At 42.5% G+C, this 20,822-nt stretch overlaps 1 protein-coding gene across 3 annotated transcripts in view; it reads left to right on the plus strand.

The window, feature by feature from the left end:
- ACOX3 (acyl-CoA oxidase 3, pristanoyl) overlaps positions 1-20,822 on the plus strand; it is a 94,729-nt gene that overhangs the window by 20,054 nt on the left and 53,853 nt on the right. For all 3 annotated transcript variants that reach the window (XM_075857522.1, XM_075857529.1, XM_075857537.1), the window contains exons 6-8: positions 3,489-3,632; positions 7,458-7,546; positions 15,549-15,645. In XM_075857522.1, coding sequence (XP_075713637.1) covers positions 3,489-3,632; positions 7,458-7,546; positions 15,549-15,645 — 330 coding nt within the window. The remainder of the gene's footprint in view (positions 1-3,488; positions 3,633-7,457; positions 7,547-15,548; positions 15,646-20,822) is intronic.

The following is a 20,822-nucleotide window of genomic DNA, read 5'->3' on the forward strand; positions in this document are numbered from 1 at the left end:
GAACTCGTCTCAAGTATTAGGAGGCACCATCTCCACGCGAAGTTGTCCTTCATGTTGGTCCAGCCATTGCAAGGCGTCTTTAGGATCCTCAAAGAAATGGGTACTGCCTAGGGCCGCCACTCGAAGTTTAGCGGGAAACCGCATCGAGTACACCACCTTCAGGTCTCTCAGTCGCCTTTTTATATCCAAAAAGCGAGCCCGTCGTTTCTGGACCTCAGCCGAGTAATCAGGAAAAAGAGATATTTTACATCCATTAATGCTGAGCTCCACCATATCCCGAGCTCCCCGAAGCAAAGTGTCCCGATCCTTAAAATGAAGCACTTTAGCCAGAAATGGATGTGGCGGATGCCCAGGCGGCAGCGGCCTAGTGCGGACACGATGAGCCTTCTCAATAGCAAATAAAGGGGACAAGACATCCTTCCCGAATTGTTGTAGAAACCAGCCTTCAATAAAATCCGTAGGATTAGATCCCTCTGCCTTCTCAGGGACCCCAATAATGCGAACATTGTTGCGCCTCGATCGGTTTTCCAGGTCATCCGCCTTAGACCACAGCGCCACGGAATCCTGCATGGCTCACCTAGAAGATTTTTTAACTTTGAGCATATGATCCTCCAATGTCGAGGTTCTAGCCTCCACCTCAGTGGTACGCCCAGAAATTTTGTGAACGTCCTGTCTGAAGACAGATACTTCTTGCCTCATTCCCCCCACTTGCAGTGACAGGGAGCTGATGGCAGTATTGCATTTAGAGATGGCTTTAATCACATCACGCAGTGTGGGCTCACCTGCAGCCACTCCAGGGCTCCCACGTTCTTCAGGGGCAGCGGTGCCATTGCTGGACCAGCAGTGTCCTCAGAAGACAGCTCCGCGGAGTCTGAGCCCCCCTGTCTATCAGTCTGGGGCCATGTAGACGATCCCTCCGCAACCATGCTGCCGGATCGGGCATATTGCTTCAGACGGGCAGCAGCAGCAGCCGCCCCTCTCTGTGCCGGGGTCTCTGACCTCCTTTCGCGCTCGGCGCCATCTTGGAAATAGGCAGTGCGCCCGGCTTTCATGGGGGTTTTACCTCCTTTCCGCGGCATAGCGCAGAAATAAATAGATGCCCAGGCTCGGCGGGTGCAAAGGATGACCACTCTGTGCCAGAGTGGTACCGTTGCGTTCAAGAAAGCAGTGCAGTCCGGATAAATGTACAGAGTGGAGGCAGGAGATCAGAAGCGTTCGTCCTACTGCATGTACGGTCAGGCCACGCCCCCATATGCCTATCGGAAAAATAATTTTTAATAAAAACAAATTTGAAAGTTGCACCAATCACACTGATCGACATTTTTATTTAAAAAATAAATAAATCACTTTTGAAGGTGTGTATAGCCTCTGATCCTGCAAAACCAAAAGTTTACAATAGGGCAGGAGCAAATAGACAGCGCTCCATAATTTGACATTGTCTTTAACTTTGCAATAAGTGGACACGGCAAAATCCTGCTTCCCATGAGGCAGCTTCAGTTGGGTTTGGGCTGTGCTGCTGATCTAATAGGTTACAATGGCTGACGGCTGCATGTATCATGTATTGCACAGTATACAGGTCGCTCCAACAATATTTTCTCAAAGGGGTTATGCAGGATTAGAAAAACATGGCTGCTTTTTTTTATAGAATCGCCAATAGGACTTAGCTGCAATACCACCCAGAACCTATTGACAAGAGTGGCACTATGTTGAAGGAAAGCAGCCATGTTTTTCTACTCCTGTGCAACCTCTTTAAAAGGGTCTTCCGACCATTGACATGTCATACGTCATAAATGTCTGATAGGCGGAAGCTGAGAAACGGGTACCTAAAACAACTAGGGACACACTTGTTTCCTTTAGGTGAGGGTCCCATATATGGGATCACCATCAGTATTTTATTTATGACATCGTTAACGTCAATGGTCAGAATACCTCTTTAATGTCATCCTTGTAAACCAAACATAAACCAGTGGAACATAGTAATAATCATTGTCCTAAAGCGGTTCAATGGTCCCTCAACATACAATATTAATTGGTTCCGGGACGACCATTGTATGTTGAAACCATAACCCAATGGAAAACTGTTAATTTGGTTCTGAAGCCCCCAAAATGTCCACCTAAAACGATAAAAAAGGTGGATTCAAGACAAATAAGCATAAAAATACAAATAAAGCATGAACTGTAAGTCAAGTTACAATATTAATGGGTTCCAGGGCGACGATTGTAAGTTGAAAATATTGTAACTTGAGACCGTAACTCTACGGAAAACTAGGAATTGGATCCAGAGCCCCCAAAATGTCAACCACAGATAAGAAAAAAAGATGATTTAGCAAATAACTAAGGCCTCATACACACGACTGTAGCCATGTGCACGGCCGTGATTTCCGGATCGGCCGGCCACGGAGTGACAGCCGCAAGCCGCCTGCAAATCGTGGGCCGCCGATTATTTCCTATGGGCCTGGAACGCAGAACACGGCCGTAATAAGACATGTCCGTTCTTTCTGCGGTGCAGGCTCCTGGGCCATGCACGGACCGTGAAAACCATGGTCGTGTGCATGGCCCCATAGGAATGAATGGGGCCGCAATTCTCCCGTGGATTTTTGGGGGAATTGCGGCCGCAAAAGCACGTTCGTGTGCATGAGGCCTAATACAGATAAAGCAAGTTCTCAAATATAAAAGTCAGAAATACTGCAGCTGCTGGAGGCTGTAAATCACTTTCTACGATGAGGACAGGAGCTTCTTCAGGAGCCTCTACAGTACACAGTGTACCAGAAATATAACATGCAGTCGTCCTCATCTGGTGTCCAAACGAGCAACTCACCCTGGCGCAGATAAGTAGAAGTACAGGACAAGTAGTACTGTAGAGAGGCGCTACTAGACAGCCAATCAGGGCATGTACTGCATTACAACTGGTGTTTTGCCAGTAAAATGCCCATACTGATTGGCTGGATCTTCCAGCCAATCACACGTGCCCGTGATCCAGACCTTTTGTGGCATTGTATGTTGAATGTGGTTTCAAGTTACAATGGCCCAGGAAATACCATTGTACGTTGAAAATATTGTAACCTGAGGCCATTGTAACTTGAGGGACCACTGTATTCCCATTTTATAAAGTGATGCCCTATTGCTAGGATCACTTTATGATGGTGTGAGGTCGATTTCCGGGACTTCCACCGATCCTTCTAAGTTTTCACTGCACAGCGGAACTCGCTGCAACCCAACATGAAAACTGCGTGGGTTTGCTCCGGTTTCCTCCCACACTAACACGGGGAGAATATACAATCTCCATAGACATGATGTCCTTGGTCAGATTCAAACCCAGGTCCACAGTGCTGCAAGATAACAGTGCGAACCACTGAGCCACTATTCCTCCACATCCTACTGAGATCACCCACAGACCCCTATAGGACCAGCAGCTACTCATGAGCGCCGCTATAGAAAACCGTTCTCAAGAGGAAGCCGTTGTAATGTGATTGTATGTTTATTTCCAGGAATTCATGCTGAACTCCCCCGACTTTGAGGCAGCTAAATTCTGGGTGGGTAACATGGGGAAGAACGCCACCCACGCTGTTGTGTACGCGCAGCTGTACACTACGGATGGACGGTGTCATGGACTGCACTCCTTTGTTGTACAGGTAAGAATTATCTATTAATTATGGGCAATCAAGAAATCCTAAAAATGTCAATGTAGTCGGAAAGAAGATAAGTCTCCTATTTGTACTAAAGTAATATGTGTAATATAAGTAACAATATACTCTATGTAATCACGCAAAAACATACGAAAATCAGGGTGACCCAAGACCAGTTTTTCGTTTGTTAGTTGCTATTCCTACTATTAAACTACTTTTCAAAAAGAAGCTGGCACGGCGATCAGCTGATCGATGCGGATCCGGCTTCTCTCCCGGCGATAAGCTGTTATGTCTAGAGGAAGCAGCGGCCAGCCACACGTTTCCCCTGCATTCAATGAATGCCAGTCCATGTAGTGTAAAGGCGGGCCGGGTCCGTCAATGTGGGAAACCAATCTTACGATCAATTCACACAAAGTTTTTTTGGTGGTGATTTTGGTACGAAAACTGCATCAGAATCCGCGCCAAAAATTGTCCGAAATCTTCTCCCATGGATTTTAATGAGAAATCCATGGCTTTTGGTCGCTCGCAAGAAGAAAAAAAAGCGGCATGACCTCTCTTGCTGCGGTTTCCGTCTCTGACCCGCGGCGCTAATTTCTGAGTGTTTTTCGCTGCTTTTTTCTGCTTGAGGTCATTGCATTAGCTTCAATGGCCGCAGGTGAAAAACGTGGAGGAATAAGTACAGGCAGTTCAAAATCTGCCTCAAAATTCCTGAAGGAATTCTAAAGGCAGATTTTTTTCTGCCTGCAAAAAACTCTGTATGAACAGGGCCTTACAGAGCGTCTCTCGCACATAGAGGGAGTCCTAAGCGGAAGACCCTGCCTCAATTATGTCCATATGCTCTAATAGGTCATATAAACAGGGGTTGTCTGGGTGGGGCAATCCCTTTAAAGAGTCTCTGTCACCACATTATAAGTGCCCTGTCTCCTATATAAGGAGATTGGCGCTGTAATGTAGGCGACAGTAATGCTTTTTATTTAATAAAGCGATCTATTTTCACCACTTTATTAGCGTTTTTAGATTTATGCTAATGAGCTGCTTAATGCCCAAGTGGGCGTGTTTTTACTATTGACCAAGTGGGCGTTGTACAGAGGAGTGTATGACGCTGACCAATCAGCATCATGCACTCCTCTCCATTCATTTACTCAGCACATAGGGATCCTACTAGATCCTTATGTGCTGTCTTATACTAACACATTAACAATACTGAAGTGTTTAGACCAGGGGTGGGCAAACTTTTTGACTCGCGGGCCACAATGGGTTCTAAAATTTGACAGAGGGGCCGGGCCAGGAGCATTTGGAGGGAGTGTTTGGGCCGGATATACTAAAGCATTAAATGTAGTGTGTGCAAACCTCATAGCACAGTAAGAACACTACAACCCAATTTATTAACTGTCTTTCAAATGTGAAAAATAGCCCTTATCAGTTAATAAATTTGTCTCAAGGAATATGCAAGATATGGCATTTACATACTATTTCGCAGATACTGGGAGGAGGAAATGTAAATAGATTAAAATAACATACGCACTGTGATTTATCAAGAAAAAAGTTCTGTTGACTCTGTAAATTAGCTGCCAACCTCTGAGCAGTAGCCGCCCGTTCTTGTGTTGACTGCTTGCTAGCATAGTTTGCATGCTTCGTGGCAAAGTGACGGCTGATATTGTACTCTTTGAAAACCGAAGGGCTTAATGGTGACGTGAAACGAAGTGAAAATTAAAGTGAAATAAAGAGAAATACGCGCCACATTAACCCCTTAATGACCGGGCCATTTTGCACGTTAATGACCAAGGATTATTTTTTGTTTTTCCACGGTCGCATTCCAAGAGTCGTAACTTTTTTTTTATTCTGTCGACATAGCCGTATAAGGGCTTGTTTTTTCCGGGACGAGTTGTATTTTGTAATTGCACCATTTTTAGATGCTTATAACATATTGATTAACTTTTATTAACTTTATTTTAGGAGAGAATTGAAAATAAGCAGCTATTCCAGCATTAATTTTCACGTTATAAATTTACGCCGTTTACTATGCAGCGTAAATAACATGTTCACTTTATTCTATGGGTCGGCACGATTACGAGATACCAAATGTGTAAAGGTTTTATATGTTTTTTCTACGTTTGCACAATAAAAACCCTTTTAGAAAAAAATTACTTGTTTTTGCATCGCCGCGTTCCAAGAGGCGTAATTTTTTTATTTTTCCGTCGATGTGGCCGTACGTGGGATTGATTTTTGCGGGACAATGTGTAGTTTTCATTAGTACTATTTTGGGGTACATAGGACTTATAGATGAACTTTTATTTTATTTTTTATGGGGGGAATGGGAGAAAAGAGAGAATTTTGCCGTTGTTTTTTGCGTTTTCTTTGGACGCCGTTCATCCGGCGGTTTAATTAATGTGTTCATTTTATTGGTCAAGTTGTTACGATCGCGGGGATACCATATATGTGTATGTGTGATTTGTTTTGACCGTTTTATTAAATAAAACCACTTTTTGGGGCAAAAAAGTAGTTTTATTTGACTTTGACTGTAATTTTTTTTATTTTTTTTTTCACAAACTTTATTTAACGGTTTTACTTTTTTTTTTTTAGTCCCACCAGGGGACTTCACTATGCGATATGCCGATCGCATATATAATGCTTTGGTATACTTAGTATACCGAAGCATTATTGCCTGTCAGTGTAAAACTGACAGGCAATCTAATAGGTCATGCCTCCGGCATCGCCTAACAGGCTGATGCTGAAGACAGACCTGGGGGTCTTTGTTAGACCCCCGGCTGTCATGGAAACCCGACGGCGACCCGCGATTTGTTTGCGGGGGCGCCGATCGGGAGACAGAGGGAGTTCCCCCCTCTGTCAAACATATTAAATGCCGCTGTCACTGTTGACAGCGGCATTTAATGGGTTAAACTGCCGGAATCGGCGCGTGCTTCGATTACGGCAGTTGCAGCAGGAGCCAGGCTGTGTATAACAGCCGTGCTCCTGCCGCTGATCGCGTGGGTAAACTGTCAGTACCCGCGCGATCACAGAACGGATATATCCGTCCTCCTGCGCGAACTAGCAGCTGCTGAGGACGGATATATCCGTCCTTCGGCGTTAAGGGGTTTCCATGACTCAAAACACGGTCAATGTGTTTTAAGTGCGCCATCTATTGGGAAAACGTGGGCATTGCAGGGAAAGGGGAAAAAAAGGAGGTTTTTACTATTATTTGGACATGTTCGGCGGGCCGGATTAAAAAGCCTAACGGGCCGTATGTGGCCCGCGGGCCGTAGTTTGCCCATGTCTGGTTTAGACAGTGAATAGACATTCCACGGGATGTCTATTCACAATCTCTGCACTTCGTTACTCTGTCTGTGGTAGTTACAGCAGAGGAAGCGTGATCTCGTTGTAACCTGTCATTTACCGCGTAATCTCGCGAGATCACGCTTCCTCTGTACAACGCCCACTTGGTCTAAAGTAAAAATACGCCCACTTGGGCATTAAACAACTCATTAGCATAAATCTAAAAACGCTAATAAAGTGGTGAAAATAGATCGCTTTATTAAATAAAAAGCATTACTGTCACCTACATTATAGCGCCAATCTCCTTATATAGGAGACAGGGCACTTATAATGTGGTGACAGAGACTTTTTAACAACAAAATTAATTGCAATTTTACTGTATTGCTATAACTTGAATGATCCAATGAGAAAATTGTTATGATCAGATGGATAATTGTTTGTATAGTGTTTTTATTTGACCATCCAAATATCCCCTAATGAACTGGACAAGAAAAGGATTTTGCGGTGAGTACTCCTGTTTTTTAGTTCACTTTACAACATGTTTTGTTTTATACTTAGATTCGGGACCCCAAAACTTTACTTCCCATGCCCGGAGTGATGGTGGGTGACATTGGCAAGAAACTGGGCCAGAATGGCTTAGATAATGGGTGAGTAGCATTTCCTTGCGTAAACTTGTTGAGGGGAGGTGCACTTTAAAGGGGTTGTTGGGGGAAAAAAAAGACCCACAAATGTTATAAAATATAAAAAAAAAATCACAACTTCCCTCTTCAATTCCCCATCATTCCAGTGCAGAATGTCTCGGAGTCCTCCGCCAGGGAGGGATTGCACAGGTGAGTAGTGTTTTTTTGTATTATTTTATAACATTTGTGGCTTTTTTATTTACCTATTTTTTTAATAACCCCTTTAGGCCCTGTTCACACAGTTTTTTGCAGGCAGAAAAAATCTGCCTCGAAATTCCTTCAGGAATTTTGAGGCAGATTTTGACCTGCCTACACAAATTTTTCCACATTTTTTTGGTGCCGTTTTTCATCTGCGGCTATTGAAGCTAATGCAATAACCGCACTGAGTCCAACCCATTATGCAGTTCAATCAAGGGTGTGCGTACCATCGAAGCAAACCAGTTAAAAAATTGTATTCCCCATTCCCTCTTACCCCTGGAAAGAGTGGTCCAGACCTGGTTAGTTCCATTACCTGTGCTATTAGGCGGCGAGAACTCTCCTGTTAGCAAACAGGAGGGTGGGGAATTGGCCGGAGGGTCATGTAAAGGGAATAGACGGGTAAACAAACCCCCGAGGCCAGTACCATAATCGGGTCCCCATTTTGATCTTTGCTATGGGTTCCCTTTTTTTGTTTGTACACCACAGAGTTCAATGCTTTCCTATGAATGTGGGATCCCATGTGGTACAAGTTACCATCTGTAGCTGGATAACATAGTTCTAACAAAAAAATATATATATAGATTTCTTTATTTTGTGGCTCTGGTGTGCTTCTTTACTAGTCACTGGGCAATATTCTTATATTATACTTCAGCTCGTTTATACTTTATAATTATTTTTACATCATGTTCAGCCTCCAGGTGGCGCTGTGGCACCATAGTACAGTCATTGGCTTTTTTGCCTTTTTACTGTTTTCTTTTGTTTTAAGCCTTTGCTGCGTTTTAAGTATAAATTATAATTTCTAAATATGCTGTAAAGTTATTCAGTCTCTAAGGAGCGGGATTATCATTTCATACAGGCCACAAAACCTCATTCTCATGACTACAGTAAAACTCCATTTAGTCTGGCAAACAATGGCAATTATGGTTAAATATTAAAACAGCAAAGACCTTGGTAAAATCTAGTAATTCCTAGTGCCAGATTATCAGATTTATTCTAAAATATCGGCGTTTACTCCACAATATGGGATCTGTCAATAATAATAATAATAATCTTTACATATATGTGTGTGTGCGCACGTGCGTGATATAGAGGGAGGGCATTTTTAACTTACCTTTTTTCTCAGTAATTAGGTTTAATTACCCTGGTGTGCCGATCACAAGTGCCACTAAGGCGGGACTTGATGTGCAAGTTCTCCTGCACTGCACACTGCAAGCCCTGTCCCTTTGCGCTGAATACCGGCTCTAGCCGTCTCCTGATTGGCCGCTAGAGCCGTCACTCAGAGATTGGTACTTGTGACTGCCGCGCCGGGGGAATCAAACCTTAGTTTCTCGGTCATGCAACTCAAGCATCATTCATTAAAAAAAAAGCTAAGTTTTAAATGCCCTTCCCCTCCCCTATATTGCAGTCAGCATTTTTTAGTCCTCAAAACTGCTGACAGGTTCCCTTTTAAAGTGCTTTAGTCATGCGACTGAGTTTCTTATACCCCCTTCCCGAATATGGACGTACTATTATGACTTGACAGCCAAGCTCCTGCCCTTATGGGGTTAATCAAGGCTAAGCTGCGCTTCTATATCCCCTGGAATAGAAAAGACTTCTGCAAGTTCTGTGCACACACTGGCCATCAAGGAATGCTGGGAGATTTCAGCTCTGAAGCCTGCAGACTTGTGAATGCAGCTCTGTAATATAATACATTCTGTAACTCAGTGTAAGATAAGACAAGTAATGTTATGTTTTTATAAAGCTACATCATTTTCATGTTAAATAATTCTATATGTAATTAAAATGCAGACATAAAAATATTCCTGCTTTTAAACTTGAACGACAGTATACAAATATGAATTCCAGGGAACGTCCTATAGGTGAATGACTCTCTGCAGATATGATCTCAAGATGCCTACATTTTCTGGAGTTAGTTTGCATTTCATGGAGCGGATCCTTTCCACACCCGTCGTGATGATTCGATTCTTTCATAGACGACACTTGATATTCTGAGTGTATGAGAATGTGCCCTGTAGTCGTCTCACGGTATTGTTTTCATTATCCGCCTGTTACCTCATCTGTAAAACACCCATAATATTATATTAATCTCTGTTACTCAGCTGGAGCAAGTTTAGTGGGTGTGCAGTGTACGTAATGCTTTCCGTATTACACACTAAAGATCACTGTATGTATGGAGAGTCAGAAATTAATGAGCACCTGTCCCCCCCCCCCCCACTTGGCATGTCCGTTCTATTAAATACCTGCATTTCCCATTTTAAAAAAAACTATTCTGAAACATATTTTCTTAAAACTCTGAGTTTTTCCGTTCCTCTGTTATTCCTCCTAGAAATGTTTGAATTCGTTGACAACTGAGTGCAACCATTCCCCTCGTTAAAGGGGTGCGTCTCTACATAGTCTCACTCTGTCAGCTCTGATTGGACATTGTCAGACTGTGTAAGGTCACACCCCCAAATTGGAAACACCCAGTTATGAAATTACTCATCATTTTCTAGGAGGAATAACAGAGGAACATCACAAAAAAAAGACTTATTCGAGAAAATGCACCACAATTATTATATTATGGGGAATACAATTTTTTACTAAAACATACAGGAGAGGTAAGAGGTGATCTTTAAGGAACGGTTCATAATATATGATCTTTTTCAGGGCAAAGAGTTAGGGTATGTGCACACACACTAATTACGTCCGTAATTGATGGACGTATTTCGGCCACAAGTAGTGGACCGAACTCAGTGCAGGGAGCCGGGCTCCTAGCATCATAGTTATGTACGACGCTAGGAGTCCCTGCCTCTCCGTGGAACTACTGTCCCGTACTGAAAACATGATTACAGTACGGGACAGTTGTCCTGCAGAGAGGCAGGGACTCCTAGCATCGTACATAAGTATGATGCTAGGAGCCCGGCTCCCTGCACTGTGTTCGGTCCGGGACTTGCGGCCGAAATACGTCCGTCAATTACGGACGTAATTAGTGTGTGTGCACATACCCTTAAAGAGAATCTCAAAAATGCTGACAGCGCTATATAGAGGACGAGGCAGTGTAACAATACCTGTGAAATCGACATGTAATGCCCGGGGGTCGTGGTTGCAAGTGCATTTCTTAGATCTGAGTGACTGCTCTAGCATCCAATCAGGAGACCGCTAAAGTCTTCATGCAGAGGGGAGGGGCTGGCCCCAAAATTAATTAAATTCCCAGACCCCAAAATGATTTCAGACCCCACACTAGAACCCTAAAATAATTCAGACCCCCTAAAATTTATTTAGACCTCAAAACACAGAAAATGTAAAAAAATATATACTTGCCGCTTCCGGGTGCTCTTTACTTCCAGACGCTGCACACAATGTCTTGACATGGACCAATGTCAGGACCTTGTGTGATTGGTGGCAGGAGTTCCCCTAATAAGAGCGGCAAACCTGCTGTCATAGATGCATTGGAGGAGACACTGCCCTCTTCCAATCCATCTATGATGCAGGTTATGGGGTCCGGACAACTGGTCCTGATCGCCGTGGTAGCATTTATTTTTATTGGAGCTTTCTTTTACTGTGTCATAAATGTTTATGTTGGTAGCAATGGTCTGAGCCTTATATCGCTGCATCTGTAATATGGAGAATATAAATGAGGGAAGGGAAACAGTCAGCAATTCCGGCATTGAATGGACTATTCTTCCAGTTGTAAATGTTCGTTAGTTCCGTGACTTTTTTTAAAATATACTTAGCTGCGTAGGATAATATACATGTGTAAATCAGCGCTGCTGACACTTTATATCTGGGAGGGTGTACATTACGTTGCTGTCATATTGTGTTTTTTTACTTACGTGTAAGTGCTCCGTTATATTGCACATCAGTCACCTAAGTGACTCCTTATACAGAGGGGAGGATTTCAGGTAATAGAGAAGAGCAGCAGTGGTAAAGTAACATTCGGTTTTGCTGATCTCTGGATGCCACTTGCAGAATACAGATGCTGTTGATGGCAGCCTGTATTTTGTGAATGGCGATGGGACAGGGGCTATTGTAGAGGCACCAACAAGTTGTAACAGCCTCGCTCTCCTCTCTGCATTCACTAATCAACATAAATAAGGTATTCGGCTCAGGGTGTCAGCCAGGGGCATAGCTACAAAGTGCTGGGCCCCATGCAAAACTTTTGAATAGGCCCCTCGCCCAGCTCTTTGTGAAAGTTGGGGTGGCGGCACACTTGCCGGCCGAGTCGTGGTTCTCAAAAACATAACTTCTGTGAAAACTCCCAGCAGGACCTAAAACATAAGTAGAAAATACAGGATGGGGGCGTAGGGATCCCTAAATAATTCAGACCCCACGTTTAATTTACACCCCAAAATAAATGCAGACCCTATACCAGATCTCAAAACTACTTCAGTCCCCAAATCAGACCTGAAATTATATAGATCCTGGACCAGACCCCAAATTTAATTCAGACCCCAGATCAGACCCCAAAATCAAACAGACCCCAGATCAGACAAAACAAATATACTCAGACCCCTTTATTTACTTACTGCTCCTCGCTATGTCCCTTTAAAGGCCAGAAAATATATTATTATTATTATTATTATTATTATTATTTTGGATTGTTTCATTACAGACATTGGTGGCATATTACTATGATATGCTACCAATGCCCAACTGGTGGGGTCTGACTGCTGTGACGCCTGCTGATCGCTAGAATCAAGCGCTGCTCTGTGTCGCTTCATCTCCTATCGGCTCTGCTTGTTTTTTTTTCGGGTGACCATATGTTCAGCCTTTATATTATAGCGCCCTGCCATTTCGTCTCCTGTCAGCTCTGCCTGGCTGCTTGGTCCGCCGCTCTAGTCATTGCCCAACAGAATACAAAGTGGCATGGTAATTTCCTAGTGCTGCTGCCACTTCATTCCCGCTATGGTCTGTTGGACCTCTGCCGATCGGACATTGGTGGCATTAACTAGCGATAATACATAAATATCTGTGATGGGGCAACCCCTTTCATTTCCACCGTTAAAAGCGTATCAACAGTTTTTTAATTAGACAGATACAGACATTTATGGCCTCCCTAGAAGGGGGTGTGGGGTCCCCCGGGGGAAAGGCAGTCACATGTGTACAGAGTCACCCGTCATTACAGCGAATGGGAAATAAGGAAAATGTCCAGCACCCACGTCTCCGGGGCTCGCGGGGGTCCCGGTGACATCCTTGTGTCATAGTATACTGTTCTCTTCTAGTCCATAACATATTGTAAGGTAGTGACCCACGGATCTCTTCGAAGGCCATGAATAGATAGAGAATGGATGCCTTGTTTTGGGGGATTCACTGTAACTTCTATTGTCTTTGTTTATGGGATCCTCAGGTAATCTAATGGATCTCTGCTCGGAGGGTTACACATAATGTGTTCATAGTTTCATACATTTTGATGGTCATATAAATATTTATGACTGCAGTAAATATTCTGCAGCGTTCGTAACGCACCAACGCCAAGAAATAACAAACGTTCGGCTTTTACTAGAAATGAGAGCTCAAAAGAAATTCAAGATTCGCTGCCAACTTTTTTGTTATACTGTATAATACTTTACTCGTGCCCGCTTGGCGGTCGTGTGTCTCCTTTATATAAATAATGGGGTGAGACTTTACTGGGGAGAATATTGCATTTATTTTATAGAGGGTTGAGTTGTGGTGGGGTACAACTTTCTAAAATGCACCACCCTCTCTGTACCAGTTGTGGAGCTAGTGCAAGGTGAGCAAATCCTGGGCATCTTTTCTTAGAAGTCTGCGTTGTGATGTTCCTCTGTTATTCCTCCTGTAAATGTATGACTAAATTGGCAACTGCACTTTACCATTCCCCTTATCAATGGGACATATCTCTACACAATCTGACACTGTCCAATCACTACTAAGCATGTCATACTATTTAGAGACACACCCTATTGACTAGGGAAATGGTAACAACCAATTGGTCAATTTATTCATATGTTTCCAGGAGGAATAACAGAGGAACGATACAATGCAGAGTTGTAAGAAAAGATGCTCTGGAATAATTTCATAGGAAATACAAATCTTTACTAAAACATACAGGTCAGGAGAGTGGACGGGTCCTCTTTAACGGGGAAATCCAGTTACGATGATATGTCATAGATACATATGGTAAGATCTAGGGTTGCACGATTCATCGAAACTTCGATACTGTTTCGATACCGTGCACCCTCAAATGGTTCCATACCGTTATTTCATGTAATTCGATACTAAGCTGGGCGGCCGCACAGCTCCGTATAGTAACACATGAATGTATGAGAGCGGGGCTGCGGCTGTGTAATACAGCCATTGCCCCGCTCCTGAGTTCTGACAAGTTCTGCGCGTGGTCAACTTGATGTAATGCGACCGGCGCTACACTAATGAGTGCCGGCAATGTAGACAGAACATGGCGGGCGCACTGCAAAACACCCCCATGTTCTGTCTTCAGTGCCTGAACCGCTGCTCATTGGTGCAGCGCCGGCCGCATCACCTCAGGCTGACCGCATGCGCGCACTAGTTGTCAGGAGCGGGGCAATGGCTGTATTAAAGCTCTAACGGCAGAGATCAGAGAAAACTCTCATCTCCGCCGCTATTCTCCTGAATGCTGCAATCAAAGCTGACCACAGTATTCAAGGGGTAAATGATGAGGGGCGGAAGCCCTTTGGATGCGTCACAGGGATTCCCTGTGACACGATCGAGGGACATACCATATATGGGCAGACAGCCCAGGGTCCATTGAAGGACCCCAGGGCTGTCTGACCATATTTCCTGTTAGGGCACATTTCGGTACGTCCTAACAACTGCCTGTGTACTATCAGTATATATAAATATATACCAGTATATTAACGTTTAAAAAGAAAAAAGTTTAAAAAAAAATAAAGTAATGTTACATTTTAAAAAAATACACACATTTTTACAATAAACATTAAAATAAAAGTCTCAATACATAAAATATACACATATTCGGTATTGTCGCTACTGTAATAACACATTTATATAGTCATTTATGATGTTTACGCTGTTAGAAAATAAAAACGTCTTTCACTTATTAATGTGAGGTACGCGGTGTTATGAATTTTGAATGTGCCTCACATTAATAGTAGTTAACCCCATCATGTAACTCACACATTAACCCAATGTTGTCCATTACGACCGAGGAACATGATGGGGTTAATTACTATTAATGGGAGGCACATTCAAAATTCATCACACCTCGCGCCTCACATCAGAAAATGGAAGAACTTTTTTATTTTTGTTGGCAAAGTATCGTTTTGGTATCGAGAATCGCAATACTACACAAAGGATCGGTATCAAAGTCCAAATTCTGGTATCGTGACATCCCTAGTAAGATTACGTCGGTGGAGTCTGTGATCTTGGACCACCACTGATTTACAGAACTAAAAAGGCTTAAACCCCTTTGCCATCACTCAGTGATTTCTGATATGTCACCGATTTCAATGACCTTTCGCTTAGAATTTTGCATCCAATTTTGAGTAGCTGAAATTTGTGGTGATCTGCAATTTTTACAAATGTATCTGATTTATTATTTTAATGGAATTTCCCTTTAAATGTAATAAAAAACAAATCTATGAATGTATAATGTGCCATAGCTTGTTCAGAAAAATATTGTAATAAGCTGAGAAAACCTTCTATATAGAATATTAATTAGTCATATACCACCAAGTATCATTTAAATAATCCAGAAAAATTGTTATAGCGTGGTCCTGACGGGGTTAATAGTGTAGACTTCCTGATGACACATTACTTGTTCACTTTTTATTTACAGATTTGCAATGTTTCACAATGTTCGGATCCCCCATGAAAACCTTTTGAACCAAACTGGTGACATTTCCTCCAGCGGAAACTACACAAGTGTTTACAAGGTGCTATATATATATATTTATCTGGTACTTTACTATGTGCTATATTATACAGTTTTACATTTTTTATCTATCTATAATCTATATATTTGTCTCGTGTCTATATCTATCTATCTATCTATCTAATATCTATCCTATCTATCTATCTATCTATCTATCTCATATCTATCATCTATCTATCTATCTATCTATCTATCTATCTATCTATCTACTATCTATCTATCTATCTATCTATCTATCTATCTATCTATCTATCTATCTATCTATCTAATATCTATCTATCTATCTATCTATCTATCTATCTAATATCTATCTGTCTGTCTGTCTGTCTATCTGTCTGTCTCTGTCTATCTATCTCATATCCATCCATCTATCTATCTATCTATCTATCTATCTATCTATCTATCTATCTATCTATCTATCTACCTATCTATCTATCTATCTATCTATCTCATATCTATCTATCTATCTATCTATCTATCTATCTATCTATCTATCTATCTATCTATCTATCTATCTATCTATCTCATATCTATCCTATCTATCTGAATTCAAATTCAAATTCAAAGAAGCTTTATTGGCAGGACCAAATACATATTAGCATTGTCAAAGCAAGTAAGAAGTAAGGGAATGAGGGATAGGGGCTGAGGGCTTGGGGATAGGGACACGTCTAGGGTCGGGGTTATACGAGTCCATGGCATATCATGTCTCTCTCAGTTTATGGCATGCAGTGACATATTGTGCCGCTGTGCCCACTGTGGTTTCCTCTTCACCCAGCAGGATGTAGAGTTTCTCTTCCTCTTCCATGGAGCTGAAGTCCGGTAAGAGATCAGAGAGTCTCCTGAAGTGAGTGTCCCTCACTGCTGAGTATTTGGAGCAGTGTAGCAGGAAGTGGGTCTCATCCTCCACGGCCTCCTGGTCGCACTGTTGGCACAGTCGGCTCTCCCTGGGCTTGTAGGTTTGTCTGTGGCGCCCGGATTCGATGAGCAGGTTGTGGGCGCTCAGTCTGTAGCGGCTCAGGATCTGTCTGTCTCTGGGGTTTGGCAGTTTCTCCAGATATGGCGCCAGTTTATATTCCCGCTGTAGACTCCGGTATATTGTCAGTTTCTGGGATGTCTTTATGTCGTTCCTCCAGTCACTGATATATTCCTCTTGGTTCTCGTTTATTGTCTTCTTGATTTCGGCTTTTGTGAGGCCGCGCTGAGTGACATTTTCTTCAGGCCGGGTCAGGGTGAGATGTTCTGCGGGGCCTGGTTTACCTGGGACCCCTTGGTGTAACAGGGCTTTATGGTGGTAGGAACTTTGCCTGCTGCTGTGTAGATGGGCCCAGAATGATAGCGCCCTCTTCTGGATTGTGAGGTGTAGTGGGAATCTGCCCAGTTCTGCCCGACAGGCACTATTTGAGGTGCTCCGATGGACTTGGAGAAGGTGTTTGCAGAATTCTAGGTGGAAGATTTCTGTTGGGCTGGAATCCCACCTTGACCAGTCTGGGTATGTGTCCGGACCCCAGACTTCACTGGCATACAGGAGGATTGGGGAGATGATGGAGTCAAAGATTTTCAGCCAGACCGTCACTGGTGGTTTGAGATGATAGAGTTTTCTTCTGATGGCATAGAAGGTTTTGCACGCCTTGTCTTTCAGAATCTCTATGGCTTGTTTAAAGCTTCCTGATTGGTTGATTTCTAGGCCCAGGTAAGTGTACCTGTCGGTCGCTGTGATTGTGGCGTTATTTAGTGTGAAGGTCGGGTGCCTGGGGGATTTTGAGTTTCTCTTCTGGAACACCATGATGTTGGTTTTCTTTGCATTGATGGGTAGTGCCCACGTGGAGCTGAATTTTTCTAGGATTTGCAGGTTGTCTTGGAGACCATTCTCGGTTGGTGATAGTAACAGAAGGTCATCTGCATACAACAGGAATTTCACCTGGGTGTCATGGAGGGCGAGACCTGGTGCTGAGGAGGATTCCAGAGCTGTGGCCAGTTCATTGATGTAGATGTTGAAGAGCGTTGGACTGAGGCTGCAGCCTTGTCTGACTCCTCGGCTCTGCTGGAAATCGGCCGTTCTTCTCCCGTTCACCTTCACGCTGTATCTGTTCTCTGTGTAGGAGCTTCTGATGATGTCATAGGTTTTACCTCCTATTCCGCTCTCCAGCAGTTTCAGGAATAGGCCCGGGTGCCACACTGAGTCAAAGGCCTTCTTAAAGCCACAAAACAGGCGTAAATCTTCCCATCCTTTGTATTGTGGACGTGGCTCTTGATGAGGCTGCGCAGGGTGTAGATGTGGTCAGTGGTGCGGTGGTTTGGCATGAACCCAGCTTGGCTTTGGTGGAGGACATTGTGCTGGGTGAGGAAGCTGAGGATTCTCTTCTTCAGGATGCTGCTGAACAGTTTCCCCAGGTTGCTGCTGACACATATCCCTCGGTAGTTGGCTGGGTCGTACCTGTCCCCACTCTTGTGGATTGGTGTTATAAGGCCTTGGTTCCAGATTTGCGGGAAGTAGCCGGCACTCAGCACCATATTAAATATTTTTCCTATTGCGGCCTGTATTTCTGGCGGGCTGTGTTTTATCATTTCTGGTGAGATTCTGTCTAGGCCGCTGGATTTTTTACACCTTATGTCTGAGGTTCTCTCTGTTACTTCTTGCAGTGTTATTGGTGCGTCCAGGGGGTTTTGAGAATCTTTAAGTGTTTCCTCCATCGCCTTCAATTTTGATATTATTTGTTTTTGTTCTTGGCTTTGTTCTTCTTTCGGGATATCTTTGTAGAGGTCCTTGAAATATTGGAGCCAGATGTTGCCATTTTGAATATGAAGGTTGTTTTTCTTGCAATTTTTGCCCATGTGTTTCCATAATTCCCAGAACGAGTTATCATGGAGGGCATCTTGGAGTTGGGTAAGTTTGGTGGAGATGTGCCTTTGTTTTTTCTTTCGGAGGATGGTCTTGTATTGCCTCTGTATGTTGCTGTAGGCCTCCTTCAGACCGGTGTTGTTTGGGTCTCGGTGCTTCTTATTTGAGGCATTTCTTAGGGTCTTCCGTACTTCTTTGCACTCACGGTCAAACCAACCGTTAGGATGTATTTCTTGTGGCCTCTTGTAGTCACATCTTTTCAGGTCAGACTTCTCTGCCATGGTATAGAATATATTATTGAGGTCATTTACGGCCTGATTGACCCCTCCTGGGCTTGTCTCATACACCTTGTTGTAGAGGTTGTGAAGCATCTCCTGCACTTCTGGTCTGTTCATTGTCTCTTTATATTTTATAGTTGACGTTTTGGACCATTTATAAGATGGGGGCAGGTTGAAGAGGCCGCTTTGATGTGGTTTTTCTGCAGATGGTTTGGTTGTGGATTTGATGTATAGAAGTAATTGGTTGTGATCTGACAGGTGCGTTTGTGGAGTGACTATGAGTGCGCCAATGTTTGCGGGGTCCATGTCCGTGATGGCATAGTCTACTATCTAGCTATCTATCTCATATCTATCTATCTCATATCTATCTATCTATCTATCTATCTATCTATCTATCTATCTATCTATCTATCTATCTATCTATCTATAATCTATATATTTGTCTCGTGTCTATCTATCTATCTATCTATCTATCTCATATCTATCTATCTCATATCTCTCTATCTATCTCTCTATCTATCTATCTATCTATCTATCTATCTATCTATCTATCTATCTATCTATCTATCTATCTATAATCTATATATTTGTCTCGTGTCTATCTATCTATCTATCTATCTATCTATCTATCTCATATCTATCTATCTCATATCTATCTATCTATCTATCTATCTCATATCTATCTATCTATCTATCTATCTATCTATCTATCTATCTATCTATCTATCTATCTCGCATCTATCTATCTATCTATCTATCTATCTATCTATCTATCTATCTATCTATCTATCTATCTATCTATCTATCTATCTATCTATCTATCTCGCATCTATCTATCTCATATCTATCTATCTCATATCTATCTATCTATCTATCTATCTATCTATCTATCTATCTATCTCATATCTATCTATCTATCTATCTATCTATCTATCTATCTATCTATCTATCTATCTATCTATCTATCTATCTATCTATCTATCTATAATCTATATATTTGTCTCGTGTCTATCTATCTATCTATCTATCTCATATCTATCTATCTCATATCTCTCTATCTATCTCTCTATCTATCTCTCTATCTATCTATCTATCTATCTATCTATCTATAATCTATATATTTGTCTCGTGTCTATCTATCTATCTATCTATCTATCTATCTATCTCATATCTATCTATCTCATATCTATCTATCTATCTATCTATCTATCTATCTATCTATCTATCTATCTATCTATCTCATATCTATCTATCTATCTATCTATCTATCTATCTATCTATCTATCTATCTATCTATCTCGCATCTATCTATCTATCTATCTATCTATCTATCTATCTATCTATCTCGCATCTATCGCCTATCTATCTATTTCTCTTACATGTATTTATTTATCTATTTATTACATATTTATCAATCTATTTTCTATTATCTATCTATCTTAGGCCTCTTGCACACGGCCGTGCCCGTAATCAATAAAAGTAGGACATGCTCCATAATTCCCGGCACGGTTCGACGGCACGGACACCTATCCGTAGTGATATGGAAAGGTGTCCGCGGCCAACACAACCGGGCGGGTCCGTAATTGAAGACTGTATTACGGTCCGCAATTATGGGGATTTTATACGGTACAGTGCATGGGGCTTTAGTATGTGCACTACCAATTCTATAAGTGCCTTTTTTTTTTTCAATAATCTGCAGCAGATCATGTTTTTGGGATACTAACCCTCCTTTAGGAGTCAGAGCAATGGAAAAACAATAGTTTAGTCCCCCTTATGTTACCCTCCTACTTTCCATTCCATTTTTGTTTTAGTCCCCTGCATTCTGGAAACGGGCGATATAGCTATATTAGGTCCTGTTCACATCACGTCTTTTTCCTTTCGTCGGAGGTATATTTCGGGAGGAGCACCGACATATACCTCTGACGGAAAGCACTGACGTATCCCTAGTCTTTGTTCACATTTGCGTCGGAGGCTCCTTTCAGGATATACATTTGGACATCGCATTGACAATTATGGGTTGTTACTAACTGGACAACCAGATCTTCTATGTCCAACCTCCAA

This window comes from Rhinoderma darwinii, chromosome 1 (genome assembly GCF_050947455.1).
Source record: "Rhinoderma darwinii isolate aRhiDar2 chromosome 1, aRhiDar2.hap1, whole genome shotgun sequence".
Taxonomy (NCBI): Eukaryota; Metazoa; Chordata; class Amphibia; order Anura; family Rhinodermatidae; genus Rhinoderma; species Rhinoderma darwinii.